General features: G+C 36.0%; 1 protein-coding gene across 1 annotated transcript in view; it reads right to left on the bottom strand.

The window, feature by feature from the left end:
* LOC125259729 (cadherin-11) overlaps window positions 1-21488 on the bottom strand; it is a 97806-nt gene that overhangs the window by 25806 nt on the left and 50512 nt on the right. The window contains exons 3-5 of the mRNA XM_048177614.1: window positions 15129-15423; window positions 14869-14988; window positions 12385-12552 (exon numbers count right to left, since the gene is read on the bottom strand). Coding sequence (XP_048033571.1) covers window positions 12385-12552; window positions 14869-14988; window positions 15129-15423 — 583 coding nt within the window. The remainder of the gene's footprint in view (window positions 1-12384; window positions 12553-14868; window positions 14989-15128; window positions 15424-21488) is intronic.

The raw sequence follows: 21488 nt of genomic DNA, 5'->3' as shown, positions 1-21488 counted from the left end.
AAACAGTTTGTTGGCATCTGTATTTTTATCAGGGAAGCGTTGTATATGCATTGTGTGGTTAACATGCATTTGACTGAAATTCACAATTTTTCCTTTACACTTTAAGAAGCATAATGGTTGTTTTCTCTACCCAAACGCTGTTATTTTTTCCATGATTGGGTAGGCTGGTCAATCTCACTAACAGTTGAAACAATACACCCCGCAAAATTCTCCCAAAACTAGCCCAATCACGTTGCGGGGGGTTAAAATTGCATTCTAGGGGGTAAAATCTGCTTCTTTGGAAGGTTCCCCTTGTAAAATTCGCATTCCAGGGGCTAAATATCATGTTATTTGGGGTCGCTTTAACCCAAGGACATGAAGACAACCGCAGCAACAGTGTAAAATTAGCCCCATTCCGTGGGAAAACCACGGACTTGGCAACAATGCCACCCACCCTCCGACTCAACAATCCAACGGCGGCTTAGTTTACTAGACAGTTTTGCCAAGTTCACGATTTTTCAATAAACTAGTTTGACACTTTAAGGCTACTTTAACACTGTTGCAGCGAGTTGAATCGACCCCAAATAGCATGATATTTAGCCCCTGGAATGCGATTTTTCCCAGGGGGTCACCCTTGAAATGCGTTTCGGCTAGTTTTGGGCTAGTTTTGAGTAGCAGTTGGGCTGGTTTTGTTGTGAAAACCTGGCAACCCTGGCAGAAACCGAGCAGAAACCCTTAAGGTGATGGGCAACTTTCTGAGCAATGTTGCTGAGCAATGTTGCTTGGGCACTTTCCCATTGAGAATGGCCAAAAAAAACTTCGATCTAATGTATCCAGATAAAAATTTGTTGCCCATTCTCAATGGGAAAGTGCCCAAGCAACATTGTTCGGCAACATTGCTCAGAAAAGTATCATCACCTTTATGGGCCGTTTACACAACACCATTTTCAACTAAAAACGTAAGACTTTTAATGTGTTTTGACCGTTCATTTACAGGTCAACGGCGTTTTGGTGATCTGAAAATGCAAATATTTGAAAACAGGTTTCAAAGTGAAAGTTTTTGAAAACAGTCTCCATGTAAACAACAAAAATGCGAATCTGTGGAAACGATGACATCATGCACATGCTTATTACATGCTCAGTCTATAGTGTTCCATCGCCATCTAATGGCCTGGCAGCAGAATACAGCATTTTTAGTCGTTTTTGCAGATCCGTGTGAATGGGGATCATTTTGACAATGGTGTCGTCTGTATGCAGAAAACTCAAAGGAAAGACTTCTCTGTTTTAAGCATACATGAGCACGTTGTTTTAAAGGTGCCCTAGATTCAAAATTTGAATTTACCTCGGCATAGTTGAATAACAAGAGTTCAGTACATGGAAAAGACATACATTGAGTTTCAAACTCCATTGCTTTCTCTTTCTTATGTAAATCTCATTTGTTTAAAAGACTTCCGGAAAACACGTGGATCTCAACATAACACCGACTGTTACGTAACAGTCGGGGTGTATGCCCCAATATTTGCATATGCCAGCCCATGTTCCCAACATTATGAAAGGCATTAGACAAGGGCAGCCAGTAACGTCTGGATCTGCACAGGTGAATCATCAGACTAGGTAAGCAAGAACAACAGCGAAAAATGGCAGATGGAGCAATAATAACTGACATGATCCATGATAGCATGATATTTTTAGTGATATTTGTAAATTGTCTTTCTAAATGTTTCGTTAGCATGTTGCTAATGTACTGTTAAATGCAGTGCCCAAGGAAGTCGACCGGAAGTTGAAGTCGGCCGCGTGCCGCCATCTTGTAGCAGAACTTCACTTGCGTTAGCATCCCATTGACTCCCATTCATTTTGGCGTCACTTTGACAGCGAATAACTTTACATCTGAGGCGTTTAAAGACTCCATTTGTCCATTATTTATTTCTAAAGATACACGACAATGTATAAAGGGCTCCATTACCTTCTATGTTACATTATGGCCGTGTAGAAACAGTTTTTGTAAAAAATAGGCTAACGATTGCGTCATAACCACTCGACTCTCTGTCGCACAGTAGAGAAATTACCGTACAGACAGGAGGAGAAGCTCGCAGGCAATAGTATGCATTAACTTAATATGGTGTACTGGCGTTACATTTTAAAATACTATACAAAATAATTAATCAGAATACTTACTCCTGCTCACTCACGCCAAAGAACTCCCCGCTCAAGCTCGCCGTCTCTGCAAGATTAACGATGGCAGTTTGCACGCACAGCTACTAGAAGATTTACATCTGTCAGACAGGTTGCTGACGTCATCAAGCTTAGTTTGAGTCTGCGCGTCAGAAACGGAAGTGCTAAAAATCGCTAAAAATGGGCTTCACTTCTCTCAATTGAGTTCCAATGGGGTCGCTGTGTCCATTTCTTTTACTGTCTATGGTTAAATGAGGTTAAAGTTACCATAATTTCTTACTGAATTCACGGAGACAAGAGAGCCATCGCTATTTTCATTTTTAAACACTTGCAGTCTGTATAATTCATAAACACAACTTCATTCTTTATAAATCTCTCCAACAGTGTAGCATTAGCCGTTAGCCACGGAGCACAGCCTCAAACTCATTCAGAATCAAATATAAACATCAAAATAAATACTTTACTCACATAATTCGAAGCATGCATACAGCATGCATGACGAACATCTTGTAAAGATCCATTTGAGGGTTATATTAGCTGTGTGAACTTTGTAAATGTGCTGTAATATAATCGAGAGCTCGTGTGGCAGGGAGCACGCGAATTAAAGGGGCGGCGACTGAAAAAATCAGTGTATAGTTAATGATGCCCCAAAATAGGCAGTTAAAAAAATTAATTTAAAAAAATCTATGGGGTATTTTGAGCTGAAACTTCACAGACACATTCAGGGGACACCTTAGACTTATATTACATCTTGTGAAAAAGCATTCTTGGGCACCTTTAACTCTTTTCTGTTGTTCCTCAAGTAATTCTGTGTGTGAATTTAATTTTCAGCATTTTTTGGGTTCATTTTAAGCCAGCAGTTTAGTCATTTTTAATCAATAGTTGAGTTTAATAAAACAACCCAGCATGTTGGATCAAACATTTAACCCAGCCAGGGTTAAAACAACCTAATGCTGGGTTTGTCCAATTTTGACCCAGCGCTGGGTTGCCAAATAACCCAAATTGGGTTGTTTTTAACCAAGCAATTTTTAGAGTGTTGCATGAAGAAGCAGAACCGTTGAACTTGGAGGGCCACGTTGAGTTACGAGTCTCAGTCTCGCACCAATTCACCGGACCTCTCTTGCTCAGAGGTGACTCAGACGCTGCGAATGGCTTCGGGCTTTGTTTACTCACTCGCACACGCATTTATTAAAGTTGACGGATATGGACTGACAGAAACCCATAAGCCTTATCAAATCCACAGTCACTCATACTCACCTCAAACTTTGATATCTCACACACACAGCACATACCGCACTCATCATATCTCCATAGAAATCATCAAATATTTCATCCACACGTACACACCGAAGCTTCCCACCGCCACAACACCAAACCGCACTTTCATATCTCTCCTTCAAACACACAGCGCAGAGGTTTTTAGCACTTCGAGAGAGCCGCACGGAGAATGAAGGCAGTGACGGATCACGGGTCAGTGGGTACAAGATTCAGCGACACTTTTCACAACACTGTGAATCAGCTCCTGCTGAGAGTCGGGACTCAATCCACACACCAGGACGCAACGTCAGTAACACACAGGCCAGATCTGGACAGTATCCCAAGAGACATGCAGGATATAAGGTTAAGATGCTCAGTGACTTCACTCTGTGATCACTGTCGGATCCTAAAGAGCGGATCACTGAAGAGGATCATTCGTACACAATCACTGGACCATACACAATTCAGATGGCTTCCTAATCGAATGCACCTGATTTAACTCATTGGAAAAGGCTATAAAATCTGAATTTACCCTTTAAAGCAAATAAGTTTAATCAGGGAGCATATTCATTCATATTCATTCATTTTCAATCATGCAAGTACATGCAAGCTCCTAGGTCTTACGGGTGTGGGACGACATGAGGGTGAGCAATAAATGACAGAAATTTCATTTTTGGATGAACTCACCCTTTAAAGTGTTACTATAAGAGATTAATTAAATATGTTTTACTGCATCATTTTTTAACATGGTCTTTAACATGGTTTAACATGTTTTCCCCCCCTAATATTTTATTTATAGGCCTTTTTGTCTTTTATTATATAGTTCAGTGGTGGAAGAGAGAGAAAGAACAAAAACAGGATCAGAAAATGAAACATGCAGGCTGTATTTGAACTCGCATTTCTGTGATCATGCAGTTCCACATGTGCAAAGGAGCGCATCGGCTGAAGATCAGAATATCATATTCTTATGATTTATGCCATATCTATCTATATATGCCAGAAATAGTAACAGCAGTATGTTTTCTCTATCCACTGTATATCCCTGTGACATTAGTACTGATTAATTCTCTTCTGTGCTAAAAACTGAAAGAGTGGGTGTATCTTTAAAGCTGTCAGATGATAACAAATTAAACCGACGTAATTACGTGACATGCTATTTTACATGATATGATGTAGTAATTAATCAGTTCCATTAAATGTATATGTCTATTTCTTAGAAAATAAATCCCAAATGAGGGTAATTTCATATATTATTGTGACAGAAAATGTCACAATAAGTGACAGAAAATGTCACAATAAGTGACTTTAGAAGTCAATGTCTAGTTTGTTTTATTTCCATCACTGCACATAAAGCTGCACTGCCTACAGACTCGCACAAACATGCTTTGCGTTCAGTACTTTGGTCTTGTCGTAGGAAAATCTCTCATTTTATGGATGCATAAACACATTTTTTTATGTCGCCACTTTTTTCAGTAAAGTAAATGCACACAACAAATCACTCAGTTTCATATGGAAAATCTACTTTTGCAATCATCTGGACAAATATAGTCAGTCAAATTAAAGGCTTAGACAAAAAATAATGAACAAAGCAGTTCCAACATATTTAAAACAAATTACTTTAGCTTAGTAAAAAAAAAAAATATGTATCCAGAAAGACAGCTTAAAGGATTAGTTCACTTTCATATTTAAATTTCCTGATAATTTACTCACCCCCATGTCATCCAAGATGTTCATGTCAGAATTGCGAGATATAAAGTCAGAATTGCGAGATATAAAGTCAAAATTGCAAGATATAGTCAGAATTGTGAGATATAATGTCAGAATTACGAGATATAAAGTCAGAATTGTGAGATATAAAGTCAGAATTGCGATATAAAGTCAGAATTGCGAGATATAAAGTCAGAATTGTGAGATATAAAGTCAGAATTGCGAGTTAAAAAAGTCAGAATTGCGAGATATAAAGTCAGAATTGTGAGATATAAAGTCAGAATTGCGAGATATAAAGTCAGAATTGCGAGATATAAAGTCAGAATTGTGAGATATAAGTGTCAGAATTGCGAGATATAGTCCAAATTGCTAGATATAAAGTCAGAATTGCAAGAAATAGTCAGAATTAAGAGATATAAAGTCAGAATTACGAGATATAAAGTCAGAATTGTGAGATATAAAGTCAGAATTGCAATATAAAGTCAGAATTGCGAGATATAAAGTCAGAATTGCGAGATATAAATTCAGAATTACGAGATATAAAGTCAGAATTGCGAGATATAAAGTCAGAATTGCGAGATATAAAGTCAGAATTGCGAGATATAAAGTCAGAATTACGAGATATAAAGTCAGAATTGTGAGATATAAAGACAGAATTGTGAGTTATAAAGTCAGAATTGTGAGATATAAAGTCAGAATTACGAGATATAAAGTCAGAATTGCGAGATATAAAGACAGAATTGCGAGATATAAAGTCAGAATTGTGAGATATAAAGTCAGAATTACGAGATATAAAGTCAGAATTGCGAGATATAAAGACAGAATTGCGAGATATAAAGTCAGAATTGCGAGATATAAAGTCAGATTTGCGAGATATAAAGTCAGAATTGCGAGATATAAAGTCAGAATTGCGAGATATAAAGTCAGAATTGCGAGATATAAAGTCAGAATTACGAGATATAAAGTCAGAATTGCGAGATATAAAGTCAGAATTGCGAGATATAAAGTCAGAATTGCGAGATATAAAGTCAGAATTACGAGATATAAAGTCAGAATTGTGAGATATAAAGACAGAATTGTGAGTTATAAAGTCAGAATTGTGAGATATAAAGTCAGAATTACGAGATATAAAGTCAGAATTGCGAGATATAAAGACAGAATTGCGAGATATAAAGTCAGAATTGTGAGATATAAAGTCAGAATTGCAAGATATAAAGTCAGAATTGCGAGATATAAAGTCAGATTTGCGAGATATAAAGTCAGAATTGCAAGATATAAAGTCAGAATTGTGAGATATAAAGTCAGAATTGCGAGATATAAAGTCAGAATTGCAAGATATAAAGTCAGAATTGCGAGATATAAAGTCAGAATTGTGAGATACAAAAAAAAATGCAATTGCAAGTTATAAAGTCGCAATTCTGACTTTTTCTCGCAATTCTGACTTTTTTTTAAATTATGAGATATAAACTCGCAATTTCATGTTATAAAGTCAGAATTATGAGATAAGTCGCAATTACCTTTTTTATTTTTTATTCAGTGGTTTGTTCAGTTCCATACATATGACACTGTTCTGTGTAGTAAATCAAATATATATATAGCGGCAGCATGACCGTGCTACTCTGAATGCCAAACGAATGACTCTTATGAGTCGGTTCTTTTAATGAATAGTTCAAAAAGACCAGGGCTGGGTTTCCCGAAACCTTCTTAACTCTACGTCGTTCTTAAATTATACCTTAAGCTGTACCTTAACATTAATACGTGTTTCCCGAAACGTTCTTAGTTAAGTGTACCTTCTGTAAGCCATACTTTCGTAAGGTTGGTCTGGAGCACTCTTAGCTATACCTTATCACTGTTCACAGTCAATACGAATATAATTCTAAAGCTGTAATACACCCAGTGTTCGATTAGGATTAGGGCAAAGAATAAAATGCAAAAATTCACTGCTAAATTCAAATGTGCTTTAGCGCTGATCCAGAGACAGACGCACGCTCCGCGCTTGTCATGTAACGTTATCACAACTATTCGGTGTTTTTACCTCATCGTGCTTTATTTTAGGTTTCAGACATTTAAATACACATTTAAATTAAGAAGGCTACTGCATAAAAAAGACATTTATTGTTTGTTAAAATCAAATTCCATACACTGATGTCTATGGAAGCTGCAACAATAACCCTTTCAATTATAATTTGACGAAGTGTTTTATTCATATCAGATACACATTGTGTATGAAACAATAAAGTTTACTCTATTCTTCTCCCAGTTCACCGGCCACATACTTTTATGTATTTCAGGGAAGATTTCGTAAATCCAACAGCTTTAACTGCCATGTAGCCTAAACTCATGGCGCAACATTCACTTCCACATATTTTACAATCGGAATATATCATAAAATTCATGATATAGTTAACAAGTTTGTGAATATTTTGAAAAAAAAAAAAAAAAACGATATAAACGCGATACCTGTCAGTTGCATGGACACGTCTCCTAGGAATTAAAACTTTGTTCTAAAAACGGTCGCCTTAAACTTCTAGTTTCATTAGATTTAGTTTGCAATTTGCAATTTGCAATTTGCCATGAGTCCTGATAAATGCAATTTCTACTTCTGAAGTGCTTCTTTTTTATAAAAAACCACTGATTTCTCACATAATGCAGTGAAGCAGCCCCTGTATAGAGTGAATTGTCGATTCTCGAGTCATCGCTATCAACCAATTCAGCACCGCCGCCATGGACAGCACCTGGTAACGTCACACTTAAGAAGATATACCTTAAGCAACCTCCTAAGGGATAGTTCAGGAACGCCTAGAAATGATATATATCTTCAGTTAAGGTCTACCTTTAGAGTCTTCGTAGCGCGCTAAGAGACAACATTATCGGGAAACCCAGCCCAGTTTACTGGTTTGTTATCAGTGCTAAGGGACATCCAAGAACTGAGAAAAAAGGCCCAGAGGCTCCAGTACTGCTTCTTTTAATTAAAAATCCAGAAAAAGGCGACAATTTAATGCTTTGGCATGTTGTTTTTTTCTCATTATCCAATTTTTAATTAGCCATTTGAAACCATTAGCCATTTGATTTTAGGCTGGAATTTTTTAAGCATGACCAAGTGGGTCATACACAGTTTTAATATTTAATATTAGTTGAGCAGGACTGGGTGTTTTTATTTTACGATTTTTACTTGATATGCTACACTGAAGCAAACTTTATTTAATATATTACAAACTTTATAAACTTTGTTAAATAAATAAATAAATAAATAAATTAAACTGGATGACCAGGGGCAGTATGCCTAATTTAATGGTTTTAAAATGGTGCAGAAATCAACAACCGCAACTAATCTACTAGACCAGCCTCAATTTTTAATCACCTCATTAATCAAAACAGCCATAAGTGTTGGTTAGTCTATGAAAGACCCTTTTTACTTCCCATAACATGAAGTCAGTGTTAATTGTATTGTAAAAATGATAGCATAAACGCATTACCATTTCATCTTCAGATGCAAATATCTTCTTTATATTCAAGACAGCAAATTCACTATAAATTTGAGAGATGGTGCTCTCTCATAGTAATTGGTATAAGTGGTTACGGATTCAGGATTACAATTAGATGGTAAGACGAGACGAATTCATCACTCCATTTGGCTTTAAACTGTTTTCATTGTCAAGCTGCTGGCTTTAATCACAAACCTATGGGGCCAATATAGTGTTTAAAGTATGAATCAGTTATCAGTAAAATGATTTAACTAATGTTGAAATGTTTTCTGAATTAAACTTTTCTCAGGGAGTCAAACAACTATTACAAGCGATTATTGACGCACAAGAAGGCAACATGCGATACTGAACAACCAATATTTGTAAAACTTAAAAACAAGATATTTATGTCAAATATTTTGTCTTCTATTATACATCTTTTCAGGGCAGTACAAAACAAAAAAGCACATTTTTGTCAGAGAAACAAACAACAGGTGGTTTGAGCACTTGTGATTAAGAAAGATTGATTCAGGGAGCCGACAAACACAAGTGAATCTATAATTGAAACACAACAAATACGATACGCCGTAATATTCAACTAACATTATTACACATTTCTAGGGAAATAATCCATTTCAGAAAATTCTGACTGGGGATACAATTTATGCAGCTAAGTAATTGTGTACGTCATGACTCTCTAGTGTAAGACTGATAAGATCGCATCCAAATCAGACAGAATATAATGCAGCAGACGCAAGTCAGTCCCTCATGTGTCATCTTCTGACATCACGGCCACAGTCTCCAAACCACCACTCACGTCTTTGAGCTGTCAATCAATTACTGCAATAAGACCGCATCCGCTGCATGAATAGAGCGTGTGTAATAAGCTCGCTGCGGCTAACAAGTGGACAGAAGAGCAGTCAGGAAAATAGGACAGAGAGATTTAAAGTAGAAGAGAAATAAAGCATGAATCCATTTCAAAAGGTTACATCATGTCACACACAAACCTGAACGCCCACATCTCTTCTCTTCCTGCTGGTTAGTCTGCGGACGTGGAAAAAGCACTTGTGATGTTTGCAAACAGTGCACTGTGTGTCATTAGAGCAGCTAATGGACAGCGGACATGCTGACAGAGATATAAAGAGCCCACACCACGACTCTTTGATCTTCACAACCAAATAGCTATTGAATTCAGAGTTTATATTCTCTGAATCAGAGTACACGGGGAAAAAATTTGACTAAAACAGACTGGAAGAGAACAGAGAACACTAGACAAGAACCAGTGTTATTTTAGTATATGTACGTGTATATATATTCATTCTTTTTAGCTTAATTTTTATTTCAGTTTCGGTCATTTTAGTAGTTAAGACATTTCAGTTAGCTGCCAAGGCAATATTTTGCATTTTTGTTTAAAAATTCTCATGTAATACAGTACAATCAAATAAACTGGAATAGATGTACTGGTACAGATAGACTAGACAGGCTAGAATAGAACAGAACAGAACAGAACAGAATAATATAGAATAGAATAGAATAGAATAGAATAGAATAGAATAGAATAGAATAGAATAGAATAGAATAGAACAGTGGAGTAGAGTAGAGCAGATCTGATCCTTCATAGAATGGAACAGAACAGAACAGAACAGAACAGAACAGAATAGAATAGAATAGAATAGAATAGAATAGAGCAGTACAGTGGAGTAGAGCAGATCTGATCCTTCATAGAATGGAACAGAACAGAACAGAACAGAACAGAACAGAATAGAATAGAATAGAATAGAATAGAATAGAATAGAATAGAATAGAGCAGTACAGTGGAGTAGAGCAGATATGATCCTTCATAGAATGGAACAGAACAGAACAGAACAGAACAGAATAGAATAGAGCAGTACAGTGGAGTAGAGCAGATATAACACTTCATTGAATAGAAGAATAGAGTAGAATAGAGCAGTACAGTGGAGTAGAGCACCTATTATCCTTCATAGAATAGAATAGAATAGAATAGAGCAGTACAGTGGAGTAGAGCAGATATAATCCTTCATAGAATAGAATAGAATAGAATAGAGCAGTACAGTGGAGTAGAGCAGATATGACCCTTCATTGAATAGAATAGAATAAAACATAGAATAGAATAAAACCAAAAAGAATAGAATAGAATAGAGCAGTACAGTGGAGTAGAGCAGATATGACCCTTCCTAGAATAGAATAGAATAGAATAGAATAGAATAGAGCAGTACAGTGGAGTAGAGCAGATATGACCCCTTCATAGAATAGAATAGAATAGAATAAAACATAGAATAGAATAAAACCAAATAGAATAGAATAGAATAGAGCAGTACCATGGAGTAGAGCAGATATGACCCTTCCTAGAATAGAATTGAATAGAGCAGTACAGTGGAGTAGAGCAGATATGACCCTTCATTGAATAGAATATAATAGAATAGAATAGAAAAGAATAAAACATAGAATAGAATAAAACCGAATAGAATAGAATAGAGCAGTACAGTGGAGTAGAGCAGATATGAACCTTCATTGAATAGAATAGAATAGAATAGAATAAAACATAGAATAGAATAAAACCGAATAGAATAGAATAGAGCAGTACAGTGGAGTAGAGCAGATATGACCCTTCATAGAATAGAATAGAATAGAATAGAATAGAATAGAGCAGTACAGTGGAGTAGAGCAGATATGACCCTTCCTAGAATAGAATAGAATAGAATAGAGCAGTACAGTGGAGTAGAGCAGATATGACCCCTTCATAGAATAGAATAGAATAGAATAGAATAAAACATAGAATAGAATAAAACCAAATAGAATAGAATAGAATAGAGCAGTACCATGGAGTAGAGCAGATATGACCCTTCCTAGAATAGAATTGAATAGAGCAGTACAGTGGAGTAGAGCAGATATGACCCTTCATTGAATAGAATATAATATAATAGAATAGAATAGAAAAGAATAAAACATAGAATAGAATAAAACGGAATAGAATAGAATAGAGCAGTACAGAGGAGTAGAGCAGATATGAACCTTCATTGAATAGAATAGAATAGAATAAAACATAGAATAGAATAAAACCGAATAGAATAGAATAGAGCAGTACAGTGGAGTAGAGCAGATATGACCCTTCATAGAATAGAATAGAATAGAATAGAATAGAATAGAATAGAGCAGTAAAGTGGAGTAGAGCAGATATGACCCTTCATTAAATATAATAGAATAGAATAGAGTAAAATAGAGCAGTACAGTGGAGTAGAACAGATATGACCCTTCATTGAATAGAATAGAATAGAGCAGTACAGAGTAGAGAACCTATGATCCTTCATAGAATAGAATAGAATAGAATAGAATTGAATAGAATAGAATAGAGCAGTACAGTGGAGTAGAGCATATATGATCTTTCATAGAATAGAATAGAATAGAATAGAATAGAGCAGTACATTGGAGTAGAGCAGATATAATCCTTCATAGAATAGAATAGAATAGAATAAAACTGAATAGAATAGAATAAAACCGAATAGAATAGAATATAATATAATAGAATAGAATAGAATAGAATAGAATAGACTAGAATAGAATAGAATAGAGCAGTGGAGTAGAGCAGATATGATCCTTCATAGAATAGAATAGAATAAAACCGAATAGAATAGAATAGAGCAGTGGAGTAGAGCAGATATGATCCTTCATAGAATAGAATAGAATAGAATAGAATAGAACAGTAGAGTGAAGTAGACTACAGTAGACAGACTAGATTGGACTGGTTTTTGATGTGTTCTGGAGCAGAGCTGGGTGTGTGACTCACTTTGAGTGAAGCGCGGTGGGTTGTCATTGACGTCACTGAGGTGCACAGTGAGAGTGGTGGTCCCTGTCAGACCTCCTTGATGGCCGCCCATGTCTCTTGCCTGGAGCACCACCTGGTACTGCGCCTGAGCTTCTCTGTCCATATCTGGGACCGCCGTGCGCACTATACCTACAGAGACACAGAGAGAGACAGAGACAGGAGCAGATCACTCACAGCATATCTCACTTTGGCAATACTGACCAATTTTCATGCCAGTAAGGTAATTAGGTTAAACTGAAGTGAATTAAAAGGAATTACACTGAACATCCTACACCATCACACTGCTGGAGCAAATACAGATCTGACTTCATGACTAATGGATCAAACAAATCTTACAGTCACTTATTCTTACATACCAGTGCTTACATTTATTGTACATATGTTTTTATGCCTTGCAAACTTAAAAGTTTGCTTTTCTATGATTTCTACAAATCTGATAAAAAATACAGTAAAGACAGTATAATTGTGAAATATTCAAATAAATGTTTTCTATGTAAATACATTTTAAAATGTGATTTATTCCTGTGATCAAAGCTAAATATTCAGCATCATTACTCCAGTCTTCAGTGTCACATGATCCTTCAAGATCATTCTAATATGACAATTTGCTGCTTTATAGTTTTGTGGAAACTAGAGGATTCTTTAAAGAATAGGATGTTAAAACAACCACAACATTTATTTGAAATAAAAAGAGATTATATATGTCTTTACTGTCACTTTTGATCAAATGAATGCATCCTAATAAATGTATTTCATAAAAAAATTACTGATTGCATACTTTTGAATGGTAGTGTATATATACTGTTTAAAAGCATATTTGCTTTTTCTAAAAAAAAAAAAATTTTTATGGGACAAAATGTTTTGTAAAGAAAACTTAACATTTAATGTATCTAGTAAATTCAAAAATACATAAAATAGATCATTCTTTTGTGCTGGAGCCCTGAAAAATTATCAGCTGATATATAGTCCTGAAATAGAATAGAATAGAATAGAATAGAATAGAATAGAATAGAATAGAATAGAATAGAATCTAGTCAATATTCATATTCTAAAGAACAGAATCTAACAAAATACTGTAGAATCTGGTCAACAACTTCAACTTCAGTAGTATAGAATGTAGACAATAATACAGAATACAATAGAAAATGTAGTCAGTTTTCATCATTTAGTAAATATAGAATAATATACTCAATATCGAATATTATTCGAATCATTAAAAAAACTAAAGAATATAGTTAACAGAAGGGATTAGAAACTGTTCAAGGAACGGAAATTAATGAAATCTTTTGGAGGATGCAATAGAAAACAAATTTCTTTCAATTGTTATAAAGTGAAAATTCTGGTCTTTAGAGTCATAATCATTATTGATAATTTGTCCTTTAATTTTCCATGCACTTGCAGTGTAATGAGTACTTGAAAACCACTGTCAAGTAAAAGTAGAGATTCCTTACAGAGAAAATGACTCCATTACAAGTTCACCAATTTCAACACTTGAGTAAAAGACTTAAGACTTAAGCCTTAGATAAAGCCAGGATTAGGCCTTAGTTTAATTAGGACATTTAAAGGGTTAGTTCACTCAAAAATGAAATTTCTGTCATTAATTACTCACCCTCATGTCGTTCCAAACCTGTAAGACCTTCGTTCATCTTCAGAACACAAATTAAGATATTTTGATGAAATCCGAGAGCTTTCTGATACACAGTAAAGTCATAACCAGTTTCAAGGCACAGAAAGGTAAAGACATGGTTCATGTGACTACAGTGGTTCAACCTTAATGGTATGAAGCGACGAGAATACTTTTTGTGCCCAAAAACAAAACAAAAACAACGACTTTATTAATCAATTTCTCCTCTCCCCTGTCATTCTCCTACGCTGTTGGCATATTGAACACAGTGCAGCACTTCCAGGTTCTACGTCAGAACACCGATTCATTATTGGCCGGCTTCTGCTTCAGCATCACACGGATGCATCGTGCTGCTCACACATCAACAGCGTCGGCCAATACTGAGCCGGCATTCTGACGTAGAACCTGGAACTGTGATTAAAAACTTTCAGGTCAGAAAGCTCTTGGATTTTATCAAAAATATCTTAATTTATGTTCTGAAGATGAACGAAGGTCTTATGGGTTTGGAACGACATGAGGGTGAGTAATTAATGACAGAAATTTCATTTTTGGGTGAACTAACCCTTTGAAGGTTGTGCATCTTGAGACGAGGTTTGCTCATGTCATGTAAACATCTTACTGCCATTAAGTCCTTACTCTGATTATAGGAAATAATTGCATTACTGGTGCACATTTAAACATATTCATATGTTCAGAGCTGAGAGCCTGTGTTTAATGATGTTGTTGGACCACAGCCCAGTAGTCACTCACCCTTTACTTAAAAATGAGAAATATTGCATTTCTAATCTCTGGTGAATATTGCAGAATATAACAGAACACACCTGACTGCGGGTCCACAGTGAAGTACTGCTGGCCTTGAATCACTGAATACACCAGTTTGGCACTGCTCCCATAGGTTGGATCATCAGCATCTGTGGCTGTCAGTTGAATAACCGATGTGCCTAGGGAAAAAAGAGAGAGATGAAAAAAAAGAGATATTTTCGACAAAGTCAAGGTTCAATAAGCATGTGACCCTCCATCTTTTCTTCCAAACACAGCTCTCCCAGTGACAGCAGTCAGAGGGCATTTGCGCACGCAGTACCGATGTTGGCCATCTCAGGCACGGTGGCGCTGTACGGGCCGTCCTGGAACACAGGTGGGTTATCGTTGATGTCCTGCACGCGGATAATGAACTGGGAGGATGGCTCCAGGGCTCGGCCGGTCTGTCGGTCTGTTGCCGTGGCGATAAGGCGGTACTGGTCCTTCTCCTCGCGGTCGAGGGGCTTAGTGACGTGGATATTCCCCGTCCTGCTGTCAATGACGAACACCGAGCCGGCCCCTTCTCCTTTTAAAATGTATTTCGTTCGGCCATCACCCCTGTCCACACTCGAATGAAGCTGGAGGAATGAATAAAAGGCAGGATTCACAAAATCATCAGCAAATTCCATTTCTGTGAAGTCTGTATGGTGTAATTATATATATATAATATGTATTGTAATACAATGAAGTAGACTTTGAGATATGAAGAACCATATCCCCTAAATTTATAATGCATACAGTACACAGGCACTACAGAAGGTGTTGCATAAATCTAATGCTATTTTCTCACTTGGATAATATTCTTTTCTAAAAACATCCCATGAAGATAATGACTTAAGAGACCGTCTGGTTCCATGTGAATAAATAACTCCATGAGGTAATGAGATGTGTTTGTTGTTTTCAGTAACTGAGATCCTCTAAGGCCTAACCACACAAATTTAATATCCGAGTATACAAAAAATGATATGAAGAAAAACTGTCTGTAATATATGTGCAGCTTCCTCGTTTTTGCAGCCATTACTAATAAAAAGGCATTTCCCTTTTAATACTTTCCGACAAAGTCATAATTGCTGTGGTTGAGCTCTGGGCAGGCAGACTAATCCAGGATCGCTGTGAAAGGGCACCTTTCACCAGGGGCAAAAAAAGACCTCTGTATCCAGATATCCAGTGTGCCTGATACGAGGAGCACCAGGTGTTTTTGGACTGATACGGGGCTGATGATTGGCCGGGCAGAAAATTCATTAGCTCAGCCGACCAATAAGGTCACAGGGGATCTGTGAGGAACATGGAACATAAATGTGCCAAATAAACCTGTAAAACCAAACATGCTTTGGCAATGATGAACGCGATGTTCTGTTTACCGCTGCACGGTGTTCATTGCATACTGCATTTGATTTTTTAAAATATAAACAACGCAGCCTGTCATCACTGCGGGAGGTTGCGTTAGCTGTTGCATTTTTAATCCAGTATGTGTAAAAACATTTAAAAACTTAGCAATCTGATTAAATAATGATTAAAAAAAGAGGAAAGGAAACTCTGCGGTAGGCATGTGACGCTATCAAAATTTCATGTTGCGATAATTGCTGAAGCTTATACGGTGTTATCACGATATTGAAATAAGTTGCAATAAAGTAACATAAAGTAATACAAAAAATATAGAAAGTCAACAAATGTTTCAAACAGATTAAAACAGAAAATAATTATAAAGAAGAATAGGTATCACTCTACAATAAGGTCTCATTAGTTAGCGTTAGTTAATGCATTAACTAACATTAACAATTAGCAATAGCTAAATTTGTTACAGAAGTTATTATTCTTTGTTAAAGTTAGTTTAAAATACGACTTTTCATTTTAGCTCAGTTCCATTAAGTAATACAGTTACAACTTTTGATTCTAATAAAGTGCTAGCCTATTAAATGTTGAAATTAAAGGTCCCGTTCTTCGTGATCCCATGTTTCAAACTTTAGTTAGTGTGTAATGTTGTTGTTAGAGTATAAATAAAATCTGTAAAATTTTAAAGCTCAAAGTTCAATGCCAAGCGAGATATTTTATTTAACAGAAGTCGCCTACATCGAACGGCCAGTTTGGACTACATCCCTCTACTTCCTTCTTTAATGACGTCACTAAAACAGTTTTTTGACTAACCTCCGCCCACAGGAATACACAAGAGTTGCGATTGTAGAGTGTGTTTGTCGCCATGTCGTCGAAACGCTGTTATTTTCATCCCGCAGTCCAATCACCGGGTCTGATTCCGGCTCAAATTGATAGGGTAAAATTAAAGACATGTTTACAATAACACTGAGCGCGTGCATCTCCACGTTATGGTAAGAGGCGTGACTTTTCAGAACTCGTTACGTATTTCTGAAGGAGGGACTTCATAGAACAAGGAAGTCATCAGCCCGTTTTTATGACAGTGGAAACAGCGGTATACAGATAAGTAAATTATGTGAAAAATACTGTGTTTTTTTACACGCGAAACATGAACACATGTTATATTGCACACTATAAACACAATCAAAGCTTCAAAAAAACACGAAAAACGGGACGTTTAAGATTAATACATGCTTTAGAAGTATTTGAAGAGTTTGGTTCCAAAACGCAATAACTCCATTTTGATTATTTTGAGTAAAAAGGTGTTTTCTTTACCAAGAAAGTGGCAAGATGAAAACCCCTATTTTCTGTTTCAAACTTTCACATAGCATCTTTTGGATATAAAAACATTAAAAATTCAAATCTACATTTTGATTTTAAAAAGTTTATTATAAAAACGTATTATTTTTTTCCCAAAATGCAATAAATCCATGACACTTTTTTTTCAAAATGCAATCAATCCATCAATATTAAAGTTATTTTTCAAATTGAAAATACAAAACAAAGTAAGTTGATTCACATATATGACAGAGTCTAAACTTAGCCAATATTTATCTTATATTCAGGCATTTTACTAAAAATACATTCAGCTGTCGCTCCCAAAATGGCCATCTTGTTAAAGGTGCCCTCGAATGAAAAATTTAATTTATCTTGCCATAGTTGAATAACAAGAGTTCAGTACATGGAAATGACATACAGTGAGTCTCAAACTCCATTGTTTCCTCCTCCTTATATAAATCTTATTTGTTTAAAAGACCTCCGAAGAACAGGCGAATCTCAACATAACACCGACTGTTACGTAACAGTCGGGGTGTACGCCCCCAATATTTGCATATGCCAGCCCACGGTCCCAACATTATCATTATGAAAGGCATTAGACAAGGGCAAAATGTCTGGATCAACGTCTGAATCATCAGACTAGGTAAGCAAGCAAGAACAACAGCAAAAAATGGCAGATGGAGCAATAATAACTTACATGATCCATGATATCATGATATTTTTAGTGATATTTGTAAATTGTCTTTCTAAATGTTTCGTTAGCATGTTGCTAATGTACTGTTAAATGTGGTTAAAGTTACCATCGTTTCTTACTGTATTCACGGAGACAAGAGCCGTCGCTATTTTCATTATTAAACACTTGCAGTCTGTATAATGCATAAACACAACTTCATTCTTTATAAATCTCTCCATCAGTGTGTAATGTTAGCTTTAGCCACGCAGCATAGCCTCAAACTCATTCAGAATCAATGTAAACAATATAACAGTATACAATACTCACATAATCCGACGCATGCATGCCGCATGCATGACGAACACTTTGTAAAGATCCATTTTGAGGGTTATATTAGCTGTGTAAACTTTGTTATGGCACTGTTTAAGGCAAGCGCGAGCTCTGTGGGCGTGGACCATGGGATTTAAAGGGGCCACAGCATAAATCGGCGCGTTTATAATGATGCCCCAAAATAGGCAGTTAAAAAAATTTATAAAAAAAAATCTATGGGGTATTTTGAGCTGAAACTTCACAGACACATTCAGGGGACACCTTAGACTTATATTACATCTTTTAAAAACATAATCTAGGGCACCTTTAATGTTATGAATTAATTGTCATTACCGATTAAAGAGCATCTGGCGCCACCGCACAGTTAAATAAACACATTTGCCGAGTACATTGGTATTAAAAACGGCTTTTTAAAAAGGCTTCAATGTTTACAGTGCGTGGAATGGAGGGCTGTGATTGGTTGAGAGTGGATATATTGCGTTTTGCAGAAAAAGGAGACTGGCGTTTGTCGCGTTTTGGAAGAAAGGGAGAAAACATGACAGAATAACACGACGGATATCGCATTGTGCGCAAAATTAATAAATGACTTTTCAATACCGACCAGATACAATACTGATTTTGGCGGAAACTCAATTTTTTGAAAATGCCGTTTATCGCGTTTTGGAACCAAACTCTTCATTTTTCAGTTTATGTTAACTAATGAATTAACTAATGCTAAATAAAGGAGCCTTTGTGCGTGACTGAACAATAAAGAATCAGAACAATATCTAGGGCATGTTGTAGTCCAGATTAAAATATAAAAAAGTTTAAGTTTGAAAAGAATTTAGTGATGAATTCTTTTCACAATAGCGAATACAAAAATCTGAATGGCTGTTTAACATTTATACTATAGTAGCTGCAGCAGCTGCTTTGTTTACAGGGGTTACAGGGTAGCCACTACATTTCCCTACATCCCTCTGCTGTCAGAGTGTGAAAGTGCATTTTCATTCACCACGTCTCCTTCACTCGTTCCGCCATGTGCTGCTCATGCACGTTGGGCTTGTTTACATCAGTGCGTGTGCCTCTTTGACAAAGCATACAGCTGTGTTGTGCATTTTAAACGGTTAAAAGAAAATGCATTCTAAAAATCGGAATAATTCGTAATAAATTATCATTCACGGTATTTTGAATTGCCCACGATAACAATATCGCGTATATTCATTATTGTGATATATCGTATATATACATGTCTACTCTGCGGCCATATTTGCAACGCCTCCTGTCTGCTATTTCGTGCATCCAAGACCAAGTCCTATCTATTTGAATGGGGAACACTGAAATCTCAAAAACTGCTTGCCGAACTCACAAATAAATAATATATTTAAAAAATGATCTGTACCATAAATGTTGTTTCTTATGCTCAAATAGCGTTAAAAAAGCTTATTTTTCAGGCTAAACCAGCCAATGCGCATGTGCATGAGCGTTACACTTCTAACGGCAGCTGCAGTGATGCAGCTGACTTTACCAATAAGTGATTGGCTCTTTTATTTAGAAGGCGGGACGTATTCTGCCACATTGCACGCTGCAGTTTCTCCCATTCACACAGTAAGTAATAGGAGTGAACTGTCTTTGTGTATCTATAGTCTTTGCCATAATGCACTCTGATTTATAGTACAATCAATATGTACACTGACTGATGCTATGTAACACTCTGGTGTTAAAGAGAAAGCACACGATGTGAGTGGTTATGAAATACAGAAATAAACCATATAATACGAACGAGAACTGACAAGGGACTGAACAGAAGAGGGAGTAGCCTATAAATACACAAGCTAAATGAGGGAACTAAACATGAACAGCTGGATGAAGATGAACTAATCAGAAACGATAGCAACTAATGTGAACTGATACAGACATGACAGAAAATGAACTAGATAGAACATACACGTGACATGCTACAGTATATTGTCTATAGTCCAATGTGAAAAGAAAAAGAAGACCTAAAATGCTGCACATGAACTCAAATTGGTTAATCAAGCTAGTTATTACAATGTAGCAGCAGCATTTAAATAAGAAGACCTAAAACTCAAGGAGTCCATTGACAACATGGACATGAATCAGTGGCTGTGTCCGAAAACTGGAAAATGCTGCCTTCGGAGGACACATTTCAAGGTAGGAAGGTATCAAGTCACGTCCAAATTCAAAGTGTTTCGAAATTTCAATGGTTCACCACTAGGGGGGCATGACTCTGGTAGTTTGATACATGCTCCAAACCAAACAAAAGATTTGTAAAGCTACGAAGCTTCATGAAGCAGTATTTTGAAATCGCCCATCACTAGATATTGTTGAATAAAGTTGTTATTTAGTTTCTTTGGCGCACAAAAAGTATTCTTATCGCTTCATAACATTAAGGTTGAACCACTGTTAAAGTAATAAAATATTAACAAATAATCAAATTACGAGTAATAGCACAAATAAATACGACAGAACAAACATATAAATGAAATAAATGGTGCTTTTCAAGCTTTTCATGTAGGTTTAAACAGGAGATTTTCAGGTACAGAAATTGTAATCTAATGTATAACTATATACAGTACAGTCCAAAAGTTTGGAACCACTAAGATTTTTAATGTTTTTAAAAGAAGTTTCGTCTGCTCACCAAGGCTACATTTATTTAATTAAAAATACAGTAAAAAACAGTAATATTGTGAAATATTATTACAATTTAAAATAACTGTGTACTATTTAAATATATTTGACAAAGTAATTTATTCCTGTGATGCAAAGCTGAATTTTCAGCATCGTTACTCCAGTCTTCAGTGTCACATGATCCTTCAGAAATCATTCTAATATGCTGATTTGCTGCTCAATAAACATTTATGATTATTTTCAATGTTGAAAACAGTTGTGTACTTTTTTTTTCAGGATTCCTTGATGAATAGAAAGTTCAAAAGAACAGCATTTATCTGAAATACAAAGCTTCTGTAGCATTATACACTACCGTTCAAAAGT

Source organism: Megalobrama amblycephala, linkage group LG24 (assembly GCF_018812025.1).
Source record: "Megalobrama amblycephala isolate DHTTF-2021 linkage group LG24, ASM1881202v1, whole genome shotgun sequence".
NCBI lineage: Eukaryota > Metazoa > Chordata > Actinopteri > Cypriniformes > Xenocyprididae > Megalobrama > Megalobrama amblycephala.
This window is presented reverse-complemented; position numbering and strand designations above follow the sequence as displayed.